Source organism: Phycodurus eques, chromosome 10, assembly GCF_024500275.1.
Source record: "Phycodurus eques isolate BA_2022a chromosome 10, UOR_Pequ_1.1, whole genome shotgun sequence".
Lineage (NCBI taxonomy): Eukaryota > Metazoa > Chordata > Actinopteri > Syngnathiformes > Syngnathidae > Phycodurus > Phycodurus eques.
The window spans coordinates 14601765-14623218 of NC_084534.1; the positions used below are offsets into that span (position 1 = coordinate 14601765).

General features: G+C 39.2%; 1 protein-coding gene across 1 annotated transcript; it reads left to right on the top strand.

Annotated features, from left to right (window-relative positions):
* The first annotated feature begins 838 nt into the window (after window positions 1-838).
* On the top strand, window positions 839-20915 carry LOC133409179 (serine/threonine-protein phosphatase 6 regulatory ankyrin repeat subunit C-like). The gene is made up of 28 exons (XM_061688833.1): window positions 839-969; window positions 3514-3597; window positions 3687-3765; window positions 3842-3912; window positions 4004-4204; window positions 4329-4416; window positions 5137-5279; window positions 6941-7153; window positions 7230-7308; window positions 7422-7536; window positions 8714-8796; window positions 8893-9010; window positions 9088-9156; window positions 9232-9372; window positions 9464-9514; window positions 10186-10297; window positions 10383-10454; window positions 10538-10739; window positions 10816-10903; window positions 13863-13980; window positions 14059-14278; window positions 14835-14922; window positions 15003-15086; window positions 15447-15592; window positions 15826-15908; window positions 16089-16171; window positions 16288-16379; window positions 18479-20915. The coding sequence occupies exons 1-28, from the start codon at window positions 943-945 to the stop codon at window positions 18718-18720; spliced, it is 3192 nt and encodes a 1063-aa protein (XP_061544817.1). The 5' UTR covers window positions 839-942; the 3' UTR covers window positions 18721-20915.
* Window positions 20916-21454: the final 539 nt, after the last annotated feature.

The window sequence follows — 21454 nt, forward strand, 5'->3', positions numbered from 1 at the left end:
AAAGGAGGAAATATTTATAATCATTGGGTTACAAGAGACATACATTATTTTGGTGCTATAGCAATCAGTTTCCCAAATATATTAATGTGTATATATTTGGGAATAAAAATGTATAATCATCATGAAATGTTTATAATCTATATAGGAGGTTAGCACCAAACCATCATGTTGTTTACAGCTACCAATGTGTGCAACACTGTTGCCGTCGTCATAAATATTAAAATTTATTGTGCTCCATGTCTAGTAGAAAGATATTGTTCTGGCGTTATCTGGTAGCATCTTGGTGTCAATCAACTATATTTACCTGAGGGGAGGAGCTTCATTTAGTCAGGCCAAAACTTTGTTTAACATAAACAAAAGTGCGTTGCTGCCATCTGGTGGGATCTATAGGCAATTAAAAACATTTTTGGGCGCTTTATATATGGGACTAAACATTATAGTAATAATCCGATTATAAATTACATACATTGTTTTGGGGTTCCATCTGTTTCCCAAATATATAAACGTGAGTGTGAATGGGTGAACAGGAGGTATGAAATTTGTACATGTTGTACAAAGACGCATTATGATGTTTAGTCCATGTACAGTCCTTGCATTTTGTACAGTACATATGTTTATGGTTTTGGCTTGTCACTGACACCACTGCAATGTTGGAGCTGGCAAGAGGGTCACAGATTAATTTATTGGTAGATAAAGCACTACCTTCAATTTATGATTGTTTTTGACAGTGTTACAAAGTCGGTATTTATTTATTTTTTTAATTAATTCGATTTTATTTTTTTTACACAACCAAGCCGTCTTGTTGGGACTTCTCGCGAGACCTTTGCCCACACTGGACACCACAAATGTACTCGCCTGTCGCTAACGAGGCTAACGAGCTGCTACTGAGGAACATGTATACACACACGGTGTGAATGAAAGCGTGAACAGGAGACTTGAGGAATGGAGTGTAGAGATATCAAGGACCAGGTACGTGAAAAGCATTGTGATAAATAAAATATAGGTTGTTTCCTAACTTTGAAATGGTCTTTGCAATTGGTTGACTTGGCGACATGTCAAGCAAAGTTTGCTAACGGGCATCCGGCTATATTTGAACAACCACGTTTACGTTTCTGTTTGTCGTGCAACTGAACTTTTTGGTTTGTGCTTTTGTAAAGTCGGAACAAACATGCTTTTAATAGCACATCGTTTATACGATTCACCGCTATTAACTTGACACTTTCGTTATTTTAAAAAAATTATGAGCCTCTGAACACAATATTGGAATTTTATATAATAATTATAAGTAAACCTAAATAGTCAAAAACAAAAGTCTTATGGGGCTTAAAGTATCAAACTAACTTTGGAAAGTGAATACAGTATGAAGCATCTGCTCAGACTGATGTCGTTTTTGGGAGCATTCGCCCAATGGTCACGTGGTGCCTCGGTTGGCAGAAAACCGGTTCAACCCAACGGCCGACCGAGAGTTATCGAGTTCACGCATATTTTCGTTAATTAATAAATGGTAGTGTCGTATTGCCTTACGGGCTATACAGTGGAACCAATACTTACTAATGGTGGCTGGATCGATACAATTATCGATAGTATCAGAATCCTCTTTATTTGCCAAGTATGTCCAAAAAACACACAAGGAATTTGTCTCCGGAAGTTGGAGCCGCTCTTGTACGACAACAGAAAGTCAATTGACAGAGAACACTTTTGAGACATTAAGACATTCAAAAACAGCCACAGAGCAATAAAGGGTTGCTAGTTATCTGGTAATGCCGATACACTTTTTATTTATTTTATTTTTTTTTACAATTGTGCAGAAAGATGCAGAGTCCTCTAGCACTTAGAGCAGTTTGAATGACTAATATAGCAATAGTCCGGTGCAATGACCATTGTGCAAAGGGCGCCGAGATCGATACCAAGTCAGTATTGGTATCGGATCGATACGAACCTGAAAATATCGGTACAGTAGTTTCAGTTTCGCTTGCTCTTGCACTGCTTAGGTTCTGTCAAGCAAACCCCTCTTGGGTTTTGAACAGTGATGCCGGTAACATGTTACAAAGTAACAAAAATACAAAGTAACGCAGACTTTTGAAGTAACAAGCAAAGTAATGCGTTACTTTCCCCGGGAGAGTAATCAGACTATAGATACTTTTTCAAACAGCAATAGTTACTTTTGAATCGTCAATGTCTTGCACTAAGTACTGATTTGTGGCTGCTGGTGAGTTGAAAAATCGCAGTGCAGCCATTCATAGCATTTAACCGTTAACACATACCACTAATTTCTCAATAAGTGGCAGAAAGTGATTGGGAGGTGATTGTTAATTCTACAGTGCACAGTGACGGTGCAGTACCATAAGAAAAGAAATGCACGTTTTCACTATTGCCACAGTATTCATTATTTTCCTTTGTAAAAAGTGTATTTGATTGATGTTACTTTTTTATTTACACATTAAGAATAGTTTTACTGTCGTGCTAAGCGCGCAATGCATTGTGGGTTAACAGCTGACGTCACGTAAGTAAGTGCTTCTCAATCAAACCGCCTCTCACTTTCACGTTTATGTACACAAACGCACGCACGCACACACCGTTGCCTTCATGGACCACAATCGGCATCTATCAGTTAAGTCTTGAGAGAAGTGTACTGAGACTGGTGTGCTTGTTTACGTTTAGGTACTTACTGCACTGTGTTGTCATGTCAAGTCTGCACTAAATTGCCGATTTAATTTGGCTTCAACTACACTAATAAGTTATTGGTTCATATTGATGACATCATTCTGTAACTTGTGTGGTGTAGATTACCAAGTAATGGGTACAGTTAAGATGATGCTTTTTTTTGTACTGTGGATAAGTGGTATTCCTGCCACTTGGCAGCTGCTGAAAGTAACTAAAAAGTTTTTTTTTTTTAACTTAGTTACTTTCGAAATCAAGTAATCAGTAAAGTACCTGTTACTTTTTCAAGGTAACTGTGGCAACACTGGTTTTGAAGTTGTTCTGTTACGTGACTTAGCAGCGCAAACCAAATAACCAAGCAAGCCGCTGGTTTGGGTGCGTCCGCCCACCTGCACACACATAACACATGCAACCACGGACATTTTACTACTTTATTAACCCCCCAGTACTGCAGTGGGTTGTCTTCTCAAGCAGTTGTGGTGTCTCGCTGATATGTATCTGAATGAATAAAAATAAAATACAATAGTAATGTCAGGCTGGTAAAGTGATATCGGTGTCGTAGTATCGGAGAAGTATGAGTACAGTCAGTATCGATATCGATGCATTCCTAGTTATGTAGCTTATGTTTTTTCATCATATTTAAATCTGAACAATTATCTCTTGATGTAGGGCAATATAATTAGTTTATGTTCTCCATAAGATTTTGGTGCTTACTGGTTAATACGTGGCTTTCCAGGCCTTAGTCAAACAATTCTTTTCTGGTTTGTAATAATCCATGGATCATTTCTACTCCCTTATGGTTTTGAATTTGTGTTTTCTCAAGTTTATTGTTTTTTTTTGTTTTTGTTTCAGTGTCCTTTGGTCCAAGCAATTTTCAGCCGAAGTACTGAAGAAGTGACATTTTTGTTAAGCCATAAAGAAGATGTCAATTCATTGGTAATATTTTTTCACTATTATGATGGGGTTTTTTTGGATAGAATTTTCCAATATTTGTTGGGTTAATGCTTCCATAATATTTTTCACAGGACCATGAACAAAGCACACCACTTCATGCTGCTGCCTACCTTGGTGACATTCATATTATGGAACTACTTATCACTGCAGGTAAAGTTAGAAATATTGAGAATCCCTAAATCACCTTAAAAACAAACCATAAAGCCATTTTTACGCTTTCTAACAGGTGCCAATGTCAACGCTAACGACCATGGTTTGCTGACTCCTTTACATCGAGCAGCTGCCTCCAGAAATGAAGTATGTGCTTTCTTTTCATTTGAACATTTCAAGAAACACAGTGCACAGATTGTTTTATTTGACTTCCCTTGATATTTTTTCTTCTTTTCAGAGGGCTGTAGAGCTGCTCCTAAGGCACGGTGCAGAGATCAACACACGGGACAAATTCTGGCACACACCACTACACATGGCTGCGGCAAACTGGGCTACAGGCTGTGCCAAATCGCTGATACCGCTTGTGTGCAGCCTGGATGTTTATGACCGCTCAGGAAGAACACCTTTGCATCACGCAGCACACAGTGGCCATGGAGAGGTACAATTGCCTAAAGATATTCATGGGTCTGTGCTTGTTGATTGTTGGGGCTTTTAAATTTCTTTCATTGTCGAAAGTACATTTTTCCATTTCGAACTGTAAGACAGTTGCTTACTTTCTACAGATGGTGAACTTGCTTCTCAGGAAAGGTGCCAACACGAGCGGCAAAGACAAAAAGGAAAGGCAGCCTATCCACTGGGCTGCATATCTTGGTAAGTGGTGGTGGTGGTGGTGTTGACTGAAAATTTGTGAGAGAATGCGGAAAAACTTTGTTGTTTGTTTTGTTTAAATGTATTGACACATTTACAACTACTGCATCCTAATCACCAGACATATTAATTACAAAAAACTCACTCTTAAAGGTATTTTCTTCTCAAATGAAAAATCTGAGACTTTCTGGAAGGAAATTCTGGAAACCTTCCTGTGACTCTTTAAACACAAAGGTTACTGTAGTCCCAGCAACTATTAATAAAGCTGTGTGCAGTACAACTCTCGCCTGCAGGGGTGTTTATTTCCCCCTGGTAACAACGTGATTCTAAGTGAACAGCTCAGTTTGTGTGTATCCACTTCTGTTAAGTCACTTACCACTCTGTTGCTTATCACTTCCTCACTCTAAAGTAGATAAGAGCAGGCAGCTATATGTTGCCCAGGAATGTAAATAATAAACTCGGTGCAGTGTGAGCATAAATAAAATCACCTGAGAAGTTTATTATGTTCACAATTTATCAGCTAATAGATAGAAACTAAATGTAAACATGGACTCTTATTTTGAGTGTACAGTGTATTTATTGTCTTAATTAAAAATCTGAAACCACAGACACATGGCATATACATTGAATGATTTACAACGGTGGTTAGTGCGGTTTACAAAAAAATGAGATGTGATTGAAATATTGTGGCAGATGTGTGATACATATTGTAATCCCCTCCAGGACATTTGGATGTCGTGAAGATACTGGTATCTCAAAGTGCCGATGTGACATGCAAAGACAAACGTGGCTACACACCGCTCCATGCTGCAGCAATCAGTGGACATTTAGGTGTGGTCAAATATCTACTGGTACTAGGAGTGGAGGTATGGTTTCCTATTTGTATACTGAAAATATGTTTTAAAAAGTAAAACAATGTGTTAGATTTTTTTCCAAGGTAGGCCGGAAGACTATATTGTGCATATGTGTGAATGGGTGTTTGTCTATGTACCGTATTTTCGCAACCGTAAGGCGCACCACATTAAAAGGTGCAGTCTCAGTTACGTGGTCTATTTCTGTATTTAACACATGCATAAGGCGCACGTATTATTGGGTGCAGGCATGGTAAAACATACGCTAGCTTAAAACATACAGTAGCATGCATGCATGCATGCATGCTAAATCATATGGTAGCATGCATGCTAGTGTATGTTTTTAAAAAGGCAAATAAGGAAACAATCTTGTCTTTTGTAGTTTTAATATCTTTGCAAAGAGAGAGAGAGAGAGAGAGAGTCAAGAAAGGTTACAGTTGCTTCGGGTCTCTGCCTGTCTTTGAAGAACACGGAAGAGCACAGCACTGTTAAACTAAAATGGGAGGGAAATGAGGAAAGACGAAATAAAGACCTTTTCACACAGTTATCTTGTCCTTGAGAGAAAAGGGATGTTGGTGTAACCACCGAGACAGGGTGACCGAAGGGAAGAAACAATTAAGCTACTAAGTATATTTGAAAAAGTCACACAAAACTATGGGATAATTTAATAAACTAGAGGATAATTTAAGAAAAGAGTATAGACTATATTTTGTCATAACAATATGCACCCTTCCATTGGCTGGTGATCAGTCCAGAGTGTACCCCACCTTTTGCTCAAAGCCAGCTGAGATAGGCTACAGCTCACCCATGACCCTAATAAGGACAACCGCTATAGAAAATGAATTGATTATTATAATCCTTCAAGGGGTCATTCAACATACACTCTGCTGCCTATCTTTTTGTTTTGCACCCCACACAGAGAACACGCATACAGGCATGCAAGGAAAGATGTCGAAATAAAGGGGTCCCCAAACACTGCTCCGTGTCTTGAGCTAGGATTGGGTTGTCCCTACTTTGCCCAAGCACACCTCTGCAGTAGTCAGAAGTTTAACTTTTTTTTGTCCGCAGTGGGGCAAAATCCTAAATCATTACCAATCAATCCCTCCTCAAAAAACAAAAAAAAAAGAAGTTAATCCTTGAATACTTGCTGATCTTGGGTCTTTTGTGGTGCTGACGTCATGCATTTTTTAATTGAATTGTGATTTATACAACCAAAGGGACATTCAGCTTCAGAAGTTTCATTGTATTGTTTTTCAGTGGCTGCGAACCAACAGAAAAATTATTATGATTTTTATTCGGCACGGTGACCGACTGGTTAGTCTGCCTCGCAGTTCTGAGGACCAGGGTTCAATCCCTGGCCCCGTCTGTGTGGAGTTTGCATGTTCTCCCTGTGCCTGCGTGGGTTTTCTCCGGGCACTCCGGTTTCCTCCCACATCCCACAAACACGCATGGTAGGTTAATTGACAACTCTAAATTGCCCGTAGGTGTGAATGTGAGTGTGAATGGTTGTTTGTTTGTATGTGCCCTTCGATTGGCTGGCAACCAGTTTAGGGTGTACCCCGTCTCCTGCCCGATGATAACTGGGATACGCTACATCACGCCCGCAACCCGAGTGAGGAGAAGCGGCTCAGAAAATGGATGGATGGATGGATTTTTATTCCTTCCCTGCCTTCCAGACTGATGAACCAAACGCATTTGGAAACACAGCGCTCCATATGGCCTGCCAGACGGGCCAGGACACTGTGGCTTCTGAGCTGGTCAACTGTGGCGCTAACATCAACCAGCCCAACCACCACGGCAACACTCCACTGCACCTGGCCGCCGCCTCGTCCAGCGGTGTGCTGTGTGTTGAGCTCCTCATTAACAATGGGGCTGATGTCAACGTGCAGGTAGAAGGGGAAAAAAGTATTTGGAGAAATGTGTCTTCTCAGAGCTTCTAACTCACTGAAATAATTTCTTCAACAGAGTAAAGAAGGGAAGAGCCCTTTGCATATGGCTGCTATGCATGGCCGCTTCACAGGCTCCCAGATTCTTATCCAAAATGGTAAACAAAATATTGATGTCAAGAGAATGCAACATTAATGTACTGTCTTTGGCAGTCAATTGTGCCTCAAAATATTACAACTTGTCATTTAATTGTACTTGCCTTCTGCCCAGGTGGTGAAATTGACTGTGTTGACATATATGGCAACACTCCTCTCCATGTTGCTGCCCGATATGGTCAGGAGTTGTTGCTCAGCACTCTGCTGACAAATGGTGCTGACAAAGCTAGGTAAAATTTATTTCTATACAAGGAACAGTTTTACAAATTAATCCCGTTATAATGAAGACCTGTGTTTCCCAACCTTTATTGAGCCAAGGCATCTATTATACATAAGAAAATCTCACAGCACACCTTAAAACCAAAATACTGAAATAATTATCTTGTCTCAATTTACTCACAATTTGGTTTACTTAGTGTAAAATCTGGGCCTGTTCAACTTATTCAGTGCCACCCATTTTAAAAGCAGAGTTCCCTATATTGCCTGCCATTTTAGACCATTTGACTGATCTTTCAATAGCACTGAACTTACAAATAAAGTAGACTCTCTTCTTTCATCAGAACAAAAAGTTTGTTTCTAACTTTTTCCGTTCTTTAGTAATGAGCAGGGGTTGGTTTGACCAAAATACTGGTTTCTGATCTAAGGAGGAGAAAAAGAGCTTTTTGTGAAAAGAAACATGTCAAGCAGAACAGTTACTTTGATGCTTATATCGTTTGCTTTTGTGACACCTGATTTCAAAATAATAATTAGGGCTTTTCATGGCAAAATATATTGTTTACACAGATATAGAGCCAAGAAATGCACTTTGAATGATGCTGACTCGCCGCATGGCTCGACTGTGGCATTCTTTACATGGTGTTCACCATTCACTCCATGAACTGCATCGTCTTTTCTCATGATCCCGGCACACTTTCTACTAAATTCCACGACTACACATACTGTTATTATAACATTCATAATCTGTTACAGTGTCAGGTTCCTAAACTTGGCCAACTTCCAGCATGTTGGCATTTGTCTCCCAGATAATCGACGTGACAAGCCAAGATGGGAACTCCTTATTTTATTCCATGTGTGACTTCCTGTGTTCCAGTACAGGAGGTACTCGGTTTACGATAGTTTCATTCCTATGGCGGTGATGTAACTTGAATTTGAACGTGCTGTGATCGTTCACTTATCTGCACTATTGCAGTGATAAGGTTCAGCAGCTGAGCATGCCTTCTTGTGCCGCTTGACGATGTATTCTGACGGCGCTGCACAAACTGGTTCATAGCACGCTGTTCATAACCTTGAAGCTGCATATGTTGGGAGCACTGTAAACAGAGGACCCCCTGTACTTGTCTAAATAGTGCATGTCTTCAAGAACATTATATGTACAGTATGAATAATAGTTGATCTGACATTCTGTAGACAGGGGATTCATGGGATGCTTCCATTACACCTGGCAGCGCTGTATGGCTTTTCAGACTGCTGTCGGAAGTTGCTCACGAATGGTGAGAAATTGTCCGATGAATACAGCAGTCTTCGTCACGTTAGCTGCCTACATGTTCAACATTTACTTATAACACTTTTACTTGTGTATCATATAGGACAGTATTATAACATTGTGTGTTCGCCAACAAGCTGCCAGATACCATTGTTTGGTTTTGATATAAACACACAGGATGACCTTGGGAGGACCTGTCTGCATGCAGCTGCATTTGGAGGGTAACACAGACACACACGTTTGTTGTTGGCAGATCAAAGTTGTTGTATAAATGAACATGTTCTTATGTTGTTGGCAGAAATATTGACTGTCTTAACATGTTGATAAATAATGGAGCTGACCTTGATGTAAAGGATCATTTGGGAAGGTAAGCAAAATACATTTTAATGCTGCATATCTGTCATGGTTTATTATCGTAGCCATTCACTGTTTTGCCCCGCAGATCTCCTTTGCACTACGCTGCGGCCAACGGTAACAGCCAGTGCACGGTCACACTGGTGAGAGGTGGCTCAGAGATCAACGAGTTAGACCTGATGGGCTGCAGCCCTCTACACTATGCTGCTGCATCGCACACATTCTTCGGGTAAAGTCCTGGTGCAATGACAAATATACATGCTGCCAGTTTAGGATGCAAGTTAAAGAATGTCAATTGTGTCAACCTTTTCGTTACTCAGAGTGGAGACAAGGTCCGACTGCAGTGTGGAAAAGGAACAAGAAACCTCGCTGTACGTCACACTTTATTCATGAGAACTGACACAGCCACAACATTAGGTACACCTGCACAATGTATTATGATTCAATACTGCGCTATATCAAAGTTCTGCCTCATTTTGGTCACCTTTTTTAGCTACGTGGGAGGTACAAAATATTACAAAGCTACACAATATCACAACTATGACCACAATAATAAACAAATTAAATAAAATTAGGACTTCACTCTGCATTTCAATCAATGATCTTTGTGTAAACAGATATTTAAATACATTACAGCAATTGTGTTGAATTTCATAAGATTGCGCAGGTGTACCTAACGATTTGGCTGTACTGCAAGTTTCAAATAGGGGGGCTCTAATGGCAAAAATATAATTAATTGTGATTCACTGTTTTATAATCCCCATTTTATTGGACAGAGTATTTATTTTTCATAAGAGGTAGTCCTACATATCAAAGCATTTTTGTAAATAAACATTCTGAAAGTTGGTGCCATAACAAATGAATGTGATGTTTTTATCTTGAGTTGTCCAAAGCTTGCCGGATGGTAATGATTCATGACATCACAAAAATTTCTTGCTATCTTGCTTGATTTTTAGAAGTCATAGTTTATTGGAGGGCTGTTTGTTTTTATTTGAACAAAAGAATGAGAACTCTGGGATTCCTGAAGTTTCTTTATGTTCAGGTGTTTGGAATATTTGCTGGATAGTGGAGGAAACCCAACTGTAAAGAACACTAAAGGTTACAGTGCTGTCCACTATGCAGCAGCTTACGGCAACAAACAGCATCTGGAAATGGTTAGTGGTACAGTTTTATTTTCAGAGATTATTATTGTATTTGTTTTTGCCTAGGTAGTCAATCTGTTTTATTTCCTATTTCAAGCTCTTGGAGATCTCTTTCAACTGTCTAGAAGAGGCTGAAAGTAATATTCCTGTTAGCCCACTGCACTTAGCTGTGAGTAGTTCAAGACCATCACGGGTATCTTACTTGTGGTATGAGGACTATTGCCTGTTGCAACATCTGTGCTGTATTGATAGGCATATTATGGTCACTGCGAGGCCCTGCGCCTGCTCTGTGAGACGTTAGTGAGTCTGGATGTGCGAGACGTTGAGGGGGAAACTGCTCTACACCTCGCTGCTCAGAGAGGCTTTACCACGTGTGTCAAGGTGCTACTGGAACATCGCGCTTCCTGCATATTGAAGGAGCATAAGCATAAGAGGACTGCTCTCCATGCTGCAGGTCTGAGTTTACAAATTACTCATTTTGATTCTGGGTTAATGTTTTGTTTCCTTATAGTATTTTTTTGTGTGTGCAGCTGCAGTGGGCCACGTGGACTGTCTGCTTTTGTTGGTGAATAATGAACACAGTGCTTATATTATTGACAGCCAAGACACACAAGGACAGTGAGTCAGTTCTTATTCATTATTGATTACAACAAAACAAGCTCACCCACTTGGCACAATAGCTATAACCCCAGAAATACTGTGATGCCTTGAGATAAGAGTTATTTGTCTTTCAGATGATTTTTTATTTTTTTTATTTTTTATTTTTTTTTGGTCCGTTTTGACTTGAGCCACAATTTGAGATATGAGCGCTGTATGGTGGCAGTCACCTCAACTTAATTTCCAACAAACAGAAGTTTGGCAGATGGTGAACAATTCTTCAGAAAAGAGGCTTCAAGCTGCTTATTACGACTCCTATTTGAGGTTAACTGTCAATGTAAATATATGATAAAGATAATTCTAAGTTTATTAAAAACAAACGCATAGCTTTGCCTTAGGAAAGTCAGTTTAACTTAATGCTAACAAACATGGCAAAAGGCCATAAACTGGCTAATTAGTAGCATCGGTGTTGTGGTGTTATAACCCTTTAAGCAACGGGTGTTTGAACACAAATGGAGGAGAAACACGTAGCCAGATAATATAACAATATTCATAGGCATATTCTTTATCCTCTGTGAAGAACGACTAATATTACTGCAGCTTGTTAGCTTACCACCACCAGGGTGTGACTGAGAAGTGAATGAATGAATGATGCGTGCAATTGTAAAGTGCCTTTGAGTTCCTTGTAAAGCGCTATAAAAGTCGAATGCAGTAGTGAGGAGTTGTGGCCGTCTACATATAGGGTTGGCCAGGGAGAATGGAGAACCGATTGGAACCGGGACTAAAGGCTTCTTTATACTCTCGCGGGCGTTGACCGCACTGACGTCACTGCGGCTCGAGCGCAACCCACGCGCGCAGTTTTGAAAATGTCCTGCAGTTCTCCTCGAAGTCAGGGGGGTCACTACGGCTGGTATTGGCTGGGACACCACAGGGTGGAGTTTCCGCTTCATTTTTTTGGCCATTTCCGGTAGCAGTTTTTTTAATTTCCTTTTCGGAACAAGGAGCAAAGCAACAGCAATGGCGACCGTGGAACAGTGTCTGATAGAACAAATGGACCGAGATTATACGTTTAATTATGCTGCAAAATCGATCAAGAAGGCGGCGGCGTAGGTGGTATGTGGAATCAAGGGGAACGCTGAGTACGTCATCACAGCATGTGACTCAAACAGACCAATCACCAGAGAGGATCAATCACCAGAGAGGATGTCCTTTTAGCATTTATTTTTGTCTTCAAACCAACGTAAGAGCGGATGACAGACTCAAAAATCAAATCTAAATGATTTTACCACACTGGAATGAAAGTAGAAACATTCGCATTACAAGTTTAACATTGAGATAAAACTTCACCAAAGGTCAAACTATCAACTTTACATCACAATGAATTGGGACAAAATGTAACACCAAACTTGTGCCTCATCGGTGGTAGGTAAGGGAATTAACGTTTTACAAAGCATTTGGTTCCATTTATTACTTTTTCTTGCCGTCTAGTTTTACTTTCGTTTTAACCGGTGTAGTGTGAAGTTACCTTTCATGCCAAAATGCTGAGTTCCGGTGTATCCATCCATATATGTATATATATACCATTTGACGTGATAAAACAGTCGCAAATAACTATTTTAACAATGCTATATTTAACTTTGCGCTGAAACATTAATTAATGAATATTAAGTCAATTGGATTAGTTACACACACATTGCCTTTTAGTTTATAGGTTTGATATTGATACTGGTTATAAAGAGTAAAATGTTCATTTTAATCTATGCTGCGTGCTGCTGAGAAAATGGATGTTTATGATTTGGGCACCCCTTATTTAAACCACGCAAACTTTTTTTGTCCCAGCCCCGTAAAAGAATCTGAACCGGAATCGGGACAAGGAGAAGCACAATGTCTAATAAGATGAAGCAAAAAATCTGGCACAAACTGTTTAATTCTTTACATTCTATTTTATTATGTCATTACTGTATGTTTTTATAAAGTACAACATTATAGAGGGCTATTTCATTTAATCCGATACATCAGCAACCTACTTCCCCATTCGGCAAAACAGGTAAAAGCATTTCCTCCTCGCTTGGGTGTATGGCGAAGGGGACTGTGACATAGCACCCGTAGGATCTTTAAATGTCTTCAATGTTGTTGTTTTTTTACACCAGATGTCACCACAGAGTCACCAAAGATGACAGTAGCCGTTGTTTAGGTTTCGTTCGTGTATAGTATTATATTTGTATAAATGAATTATATACGTGTATTTAACTTTTGTCCAAAGAAACCAGTCTTAAAGAAAACAAAATTTTCGTAAGTTCAGCTTCAGACAATCATGTCATCCATCCTCGTTAGGTCGTTAGCGTAGCGTACACAGAAAGTCAACTATCCCGTTTTCCACATTGGTCACATGACATTCAGCATACAGCAGAAAAATAAACACTACATTTTTGGGGGAAGGAGGCTGGCACAGATTAATGGCCTTTCCATTCATTTCAATGAGGAAAGATGATTTTTAATGTGTTATGAGTGTGGTCAAGGAGCTACTTAAACTTTTACCTCATAGCACTACTATATGTATATATTTTTTAATAAGTGACATTTTAGAATTATTATTATTTATTTTTTGCAAATTCAAGTAAAGGGAATTATAACTTTTTTCTGTTTTACAAGTTTGGCCAGTAATTCAAATTTCTTGTTTCTTACTTTACCAACATAATGAACATAAGTTTTAAATACTTTTAAGGGAAAATCAGGAACTAGTAAATAAACTGAATTAAAAATAATTGCATCTACTTCTACAGTACTTTTATTTTGGTTTAATGCAGCTCAAACAGTAGTGTAACAAATTAGTCCTATGAAGAAGCCTGTGTTGTAAAGAAAAGTCCTGTGTAGATAGTAGACAGGCCTGCACAAAACATGTGCATATAAGCACACTTATTCCTGTACATCACAAGTGCAAACTAAATTTACTGAAGTGGCTTATTTTATTCATTTGCAGAACTGCTCTCATGCTGGCAGCTCTTGGTTGTCACACTGATTGTGTCCACATCCTGTTGGAGAAAGGAGCAAATCCGGATGCCGGAGACAATAAGGGCTTCACTGCATTACATCGAGCTGTACGTTAGTTAGTATGTGAATGTGTGCTTCGCTTGTCTTTATAACAATATTTAAATCTCTCTGTCCTTGCCCTGCAGACTATGCTGGGCAGCAATGACAGTGTGTCAGCTTTATTGGAACATGGTGCTTCTGCTCTGTGTCGAGACTCTCAGGGAAGGATGGCGCTGCATCTTGCTGCGTCCTGCGGCCACACACAGCTACTCCACACTTTACTACAAGCTGCAGTGAAAGCAGACCCTCTGGACTCCATGTTGGATTACAGAGGCTACACGCCCACTCATTGGGCTGCCTACCATGGTAAGACATTAGGAAGCCATGAAATTTTCAATGTAAGTAAGTGTAAGGAAACTAATGTGGTTCATTGCTAGAGAAAAACATAAAAAAGCGTTGGGCTGTTCCAAGCAATCAAACATTCTTCCCATTTGTTATCTATTTTTATATTTGTCTTTTTTTCCTGTGCAAGAAATCACAGGGAAGCAAAAACAGAGTCCATGTCAAACTAACTAAATCCAACAGAAAATAGAACGTATCGCTGGCGTCGGCCGGAAACCTTGCATCTCAAACCATCACTTTTCAGGGGGAAAAAAACCCGGCATGTTTGTTGAGCCCTTAACATTGACTCATTAAAGAGAGAGAGAGAGACATTTTCAACACTTTATATTGTTGAATAATTTGTGATGATAACATACACGCATCGGGACTGACCAATAGTATCGATTATTTTCTAAAATATGAACGTGACCAAATTTGGACATCGCAGGTTTTGGCCCGACGCCAGTGATATGGTAGTTTCTCAGAACTGTATCCATTCTTGAATACATTTGCTTTTAAATAATCTTTGCGTCTTGTGTAGGTCATGAAGGATGCTTACGTATTTTACTTGAAAACAAGCTTTTTGGCAACCAGGAAGGAAATTCCTTCAACCCATTGCACTGTGCTTTGTGAGTCCCGTTGGAAATGTTTATCTACTAGAATTTTTTTAGATTTGAATGGACTGTAGTTTATATTTGTTCCTTTGCAGAATTAAAGGACATGATGTTGCTGCTGGACTTCTTGTAAAGACAGTTGGTCCTCAAATAGTTAAAATTAGTGATGCCAAAGGAAGGTGGGTTACTTTCTGCTTTTCGCCATTAAAGTCTATCTTGAAACATATAGCTACTGTGAGTACGTTATTATAGCAATAAACATTATTTGTACATTTGGGACACAGTATTCAATATTTCAGTCAAATAATTTTCATCATTGCTAACACTCTTCATTGTAAACTGTTTTATTTAATTTCATTTCCAAAGACTTAATTAGGTTTTGCTGATGTCCCTGTGTTTTAAAAAAAAAAAAAAAAAAAAAAAAGCAACACATTTAAGGTATTTTTTAAATGAGAGCTCATGAATCAGTTAAAGTGAGTAAATATCACCTGTGAACCCTCATTTTGTTGTGTTTTCTGGTCTTTTTTGTATGATGGCAGGACCCCGCTGCATGCGGCGGCCTACTCTGGAAATGTTTTAGGACTCCAGCTGCTCCTATCCCAGGGGGCAGAGCTCAATGCTGCCGACTATAGTGGGTGCTCCGCTCTGATGATTGCTGCTGATTGTGGCCATACCATGGCTGTTGGTATGTGTCCTTTCACAGTGTAAACATTTATCTTCTCTTACATAGAAAACCATAGCTCGAGTCCTTCAGTGACCAGTTTCCTCCTACTTATCACGCTAAGTTCAGACATGTTGACAATGAATGTATTCCTTCTTTGCATGCAGATGTATTCCTCACTATAATCATCCTAAATACAGTTCACTGCACATGAGATCCCCAAGTCAAGATGAAGTGTTTTTTTTCATGCATTTCAGAATTCTTGCTGCACAATGCGAAGCCAGACCTGACCCTGGTGGATGTCAATAATAACACAGCCCTTCACTTAGCGTGCATTAAGGTCACACACACAAATACACTTGCATGTACTATTAGGCACTCAGTGGCACAACCACAATAACTTTTGAATTCAGGTGAAATTAAGAGATCAATATGGCGAGATTCCATTTCGTCTTTTGAATATGAAGCTTCTCAGCATTGTAGACATGCATGCATGTGACTCTCCAATGTAATTCTACAGGGTCACGAGATGTGCGGCCTGTTGCTTCTTGGAGAAATCAGTGACCACTCCCTCATAAATGCAACAAATTGTGCACTCCAAATGTGAGTTGGCTTCTTCTACTGGGTGCTGTTCAGCACCACTCATGATGATGATGCAATTTTTGAGTTCAACAGTTTACCTCCATAGTTCTCAGTAATGAGATCTCTCGCTCATCCAGGCCCCTTCACATCGCGGCAAGGAAAGGTCTGGCGACTGTTGTGCAGGTGTTACTCAGCAGAGGAGCAGCGGTCATGGCTGTTGATGGCGAAGGTAAGCCATGTTACCAAATCTACACTCCATGTAAAAAATTATCAGACCACCCTTGTTTCTTCATGCCTGGTACAACTAAAGGTATATTTCTTTGGACGAATATAGTGATGACAACAACAAAAATCTCACGAGTTTAATTTAAGAGCTGATAATAACCATAATCACTGGGAATAGAATTAATCTTAAGTATTAAGGAATCAGCTGCATTTTTGTCGTTCTCTTCAGGTAATATACCTTTAGTGATACCAGGCATTAAAATGATTAAGAAATTGAAGAAACAAGGGTCTAATATTTTTTTCATGACTAAGTTACATTTATGTCTCAGGACCAGTCAATATGGTGCTGAATCAGTCACGTGTGATGTCTCTGCCAAGGGCCAAAGCGACAACAGCCTCTTGTTTGTCATTTTAACAGTGTAGTGGGTGTGACTGGCATATGCCAATTATTGTTTTGGGATTTGGGGCACAGATGACTTGCCCTACTAATTTTGGCTAGCAATAATACTGGAAAAAATAATAAGCATTTACGTTTATTTATGTTGCTCTACCTGCTAGAGAGCTACACTTTCTGTAGTTATGATTCCTACGATGGCTAGGGTGTCAAACTTTTCTTCGCTGGCCACGTTGTAGTTACGGTTGCTCAGAGGGGCCCAGTTCTAACAGTGAAACCACAAAAAATGTTAATTGTGGGAGGTGTAACAGTACACCAAAAATGGTATGGTGCATACCTTGGTTTTAAGTTCATGGTGCAGTGCACATTCGGTACAGTATTGGAACCAAATGCAAAACAAACCGCTTATCTTTTAAGTATAAAAGTACAGATTTAATGGCATTTAAAATGAAACATCAACAGCTTGAGTATTTCCTCTTTAGGAAAATGCCACAGAAATAGCTTCTTCTTCGTCTTAGAAAATGAGGGATGCAGACAAGTGCAACAGCGTGATTTGTGAAGGTTGAATCGAGGCAACCGGACTCTTGTTTGTTTAATCCAAAAGGCTACTTCATAACAATGTCCTGACATCCCTCCTCTGGAGATTTTCTCCTTCCGCTGGATGTGTGGCCACTTAACGACCTGCCACCAGGCAAATCAACGTCCGGTTGGTATGCAGGACGGTCGTAAAATCAACCACGCTGGACAACAACTACAAACCTATTGTAACCACCTGCAGGGGACAAACCATCGAGAGACGTATATATTGGAGACGTCACACTTCAAATTTTTGAATTGAAGAACCCTTTCAGATAGAAGGTATAACGTCTTCAACAAGAAGAATCCAGCTGCCTCAATTCTACCTTTGTGAATTACTATGAGTTACAGTAGAATCTACAAAGACAGTAAAACTGTGAATTATTATTCTGGCTCATTCGGTTGTTTATATGCCACTGGAAATTGCATTTTGTTAGCCTAATAATAGCATAATTGCCCAAGTTTTATATATATATATATATATATATATATATATATATATATATATATATAAAAAAAAAAAAATGTGTGTGCTTGTTAAGAATTTAGTTTTTTCTTTGTCTGTGTAAATGCTCAGTCAAAGGTTGAATAGAGGCAACTGGACTCTTGTTTTTTGAATTTGTTGTTGTTCTTGTTTTCCAAAAAATATCTTTTAAATTAGCTATTAATGAGTTGTTCCGTGGTCTTATTTTTTTTCTTCTAGCCAGAAACTGAGCAGCACTTGGCATGTGTGTAGCGTGCAGGGCAGTTACACTTCTTGTCATTTACAATAATATGTTTTGTATGGGCACACTAACAATCAGCCCATCGTATTGCATGATTGCCCCCTGCATTTGGTCATCATTTTCATGGCTACTTTTGTAGTACAATAAAATGTAGTATAGTATAATAGCAACCTTTCGCGGGCCATATAAACATTCTTGGAGGGACGGATGACACATGATGTAGACTGTTAGATGTCTGTGTGGTTTAGCAGGGTGCAGTTGTGACATAGGAAGTATTTTAAAAGCACATCAGATTCAAAGAGTGCTGTAGATTTCCTGGTAAGGAGCCTACCTAAGCGATTAATGCCCCACCATTATTTTCATGTAAAACCGCCACTTATTCCAGCTGCGGTTTTTGTAACTGTGCAGGCCACACCCCAGCTTTGGCCTGTGCCCCCAACAAGAAAGTGGCTGACTGCCTGGCCCTGATCCTCTCCACCATGAAACCTTTTCCTCTACGAGAGTCCAACACCAGCACGGCCTCCTGCTTCAACCCGACCCTGAATAACTGTGGCATCGCTGCCACTTGCGGGTCCAGTGGAACCTTGCGTCACTCCTATGTCAAGGGCTGTTCAAGCTCCATCGGCATGCACCAGTGTCTCACTGAGTGAACGTTTGTACTATTGCTTCCTCTGATGTATCATGGCATCCAGTCTATACTTCAGAAACATTTACTAACGGTGTCTCTAAAGTCTTACAGATACAGTGGAACCACTATTTAACAGACTAAAGGGAGGGGGGGGTCGTCAGTTAAAGCAGATTGTCCATCAAATTGACGCACTTTATTGCATGACCTAAAAACACTCAGTCCAGTACAAAATGTGTTACTTTTTTGTGGCCTAAAAACATCCAGTACAGTACCAAAAACTGAAAACAAATGTTTGAAAAGTTTTTAATTTTATCCAAACTTCGCTAGTGCTTGGGAGGGGTAATAATAGCGTGCTGGTAGAAAGTTGTAGTGGCAAGTAGAGCGTCGCTGTCATGAGCCGAGAGGTTATTGCGCTTACTTTTTTCACCTCTGTTAGGACAACAAAAACAACTGTATACTGTACTAAATTCGGTATAACGTGTTCGCGAGACATTTATACGTACTAAAGAATGAGTGCTCGCTCCAGTCAACAACAACAATAGATGTGAATAGATAGATACGACATGCCCCTTTTGAGCTGCATGCCTATAGCAATGGCAACGCTAAGCTAACGACCATGTTGGGAGGGGCAACATTCCCGTCAAAGGCAATGCATGGACATCACGTAGGCATTTCTGTTGGCCGGCCTTAGTCTTCATATCTGTGACGACCCAGAAATATGGGTACCAGTCTCTGCCTCTTGATTGCGCCACAGCGCCAGTAAACAACAGCGGCCAATTCTGGAGCTCTCAGCCTTTGTCAACTACTGTACGAGGGGGCGTATTGAGTTCAGACTAGACACTATTTTGTGTCCGTTAAATCCGAAGTCCGTTAAATAGGGGTGTGTTTAATTCAGGTTTCATATATATTATGAAATATAATATTAAACCTCAGCACATACTATATGTTTAAGTTAAAAGAAGTACTAACCATGAAATAGTAGAACACACCGCACAACCCGTCCTCTTGAACCATTGTTGCTGATCTTTTCTTTTTTTATATACCTCGTCACGTAGTCTAAAACCCTATTTCTGTCTTCTGCTGCTATAAACCAAAATGCTTGATTGTGGTTAGATGTGATGTTTGTGTATGCGTTCTAAGTATTAGTTTTTAATTATTTTTTTAATATGTAATGGTGAGTTGAGTCCTTTTATGCAATTAAGGTGTAGCAGACACTACATAGCCTAAGTAACGTGCGTATTAGTCTATCTGCATAGCTATATTTCAGCATGTGTATTTTTTTTTCTATCTTGAATGAAGGTGTAAGCTCATGTACAAGTATGCTATGGTGCAATCTAAAGCACATTTTGCGCAGGGCATAGGAGTATGTCTATATAGTATTACAATAAGCAAGAGAATAGAAAAAAATTAAGTCACAGAGAAAATGTTTATTATTATATGTACATTTCTATGCACAAGGACCTTACGAACAATTTCACTCTGAGACATCTACAACAGAAAATATATCAAATATGCTCTGTTGATGAACATAATTTACTTTGAGCAATGCATTTGTGTGTTCTCAACATATTCATCCATCCATTTTCTGAGCCGCTTCGCCTCACTAGGGTCGCAGGCGTGCTGGAGCCTATCCCAGCTATCATCGGGCAGGAGGCGGGGTACACCCTGAACTGGTTTGCCAGCCAATCGCAGGGCACATACTGTTATTGAAAAAAGTTTAAGAACTATCTCATATCCAGCACAAGTGACACCAGAGGCTGAAACTCAAGTTTAATTTCCTTATTCCCAGGTGACTATAAACTGTAAAGATTTGCTGACATTCAGTAAAAAAAAATATATATATTGCATTTAAATGTGGACATAACACCCACACAAGCAGGAAAAGTCACTTCAAAATTACATTCAACTTTAATATTCATTGGGTTGTTTACTCAAGACGTTTTATTTTTCTAATGTAATACCTTGCCGGTTATCTTAAAATGGCTTTAATGTATTTGCACTCCAACATGGATGTTTACATTTTACTGCAAATATGATTTTACTTTTTTTTTTTTTTTTCAAAATTCAGACTAAGTCCTATGCAGTTTGTCACTGATTTAATTGAACTTCAAGCAAGACTGTAAAAAAACAAAAATAGCTATTCATGTGAATAACTGCCTTCCTTACAAACAGGTATTTGACATTTCAGGGTCTATCAACTTAAGTACTGTGGATTTATCTCAGAAAAATAAAAAGACCAGTTTGTGATGACTGATTTTCATTTCTGTTGTTTGATTTATTGGCTCATTATTAGGGTTTTTTGTGATTTGCAGAGCTTTTTACACAACACTGTTGTTCGTCCTTACTCAGGCTACTGTGCCTTATTCATTCTAATCTTAAAGGTGTATGACTATGTTTGATGTTACATGTCCATGACCCGCGAGTAGTGAGGATAAGCGATACGGAAAATGGAAATTAACCAAATAATTACATCGTTGAATGTCTGTATGAATGCTTCATTTTGTTTTGTTTTACTATTTATAACAAGTCATTAACCAATTATTAAATAAGATTGATAAATATAAATTAACACATTAATTTTAACCAACGTTTTTTGGGGAAAAAGGCTAATTTAATGCTTCCAAATTATATGACTTATGTGAAAACTTGTTTTTTTTCGTCTGTCACTTCCCGGCCATACTTTGTAGTACGAGATCTAACGTGTGTATAGTACTGGATCCTTTAACCCTTACTGTCTGTATATTGCATTCATCTCG

Bases quoted from the DNA above. Each gene is read 5' to 3' on its own strand.
- LOC133409179 (XM_061688833.1), top strand. From the start codon at position 943: ATGGAGTGTAGAGATATCAAGGACCAG. The intron at 5,280-6,940 runs GTATGGTTTCCT...CCTGCCTTCCAG, and splicing joins TACTGGTACTAGGAGTGGAG to ACTGATGAACCAAACGCATT. The intron at 9,373-9,463 runs GTAAAGTCCTGG...TTCGTTACTCAG, and splicing joins GCATCGCACACATTCTTCGG to AGTGGAGACAAGGTCCGACT.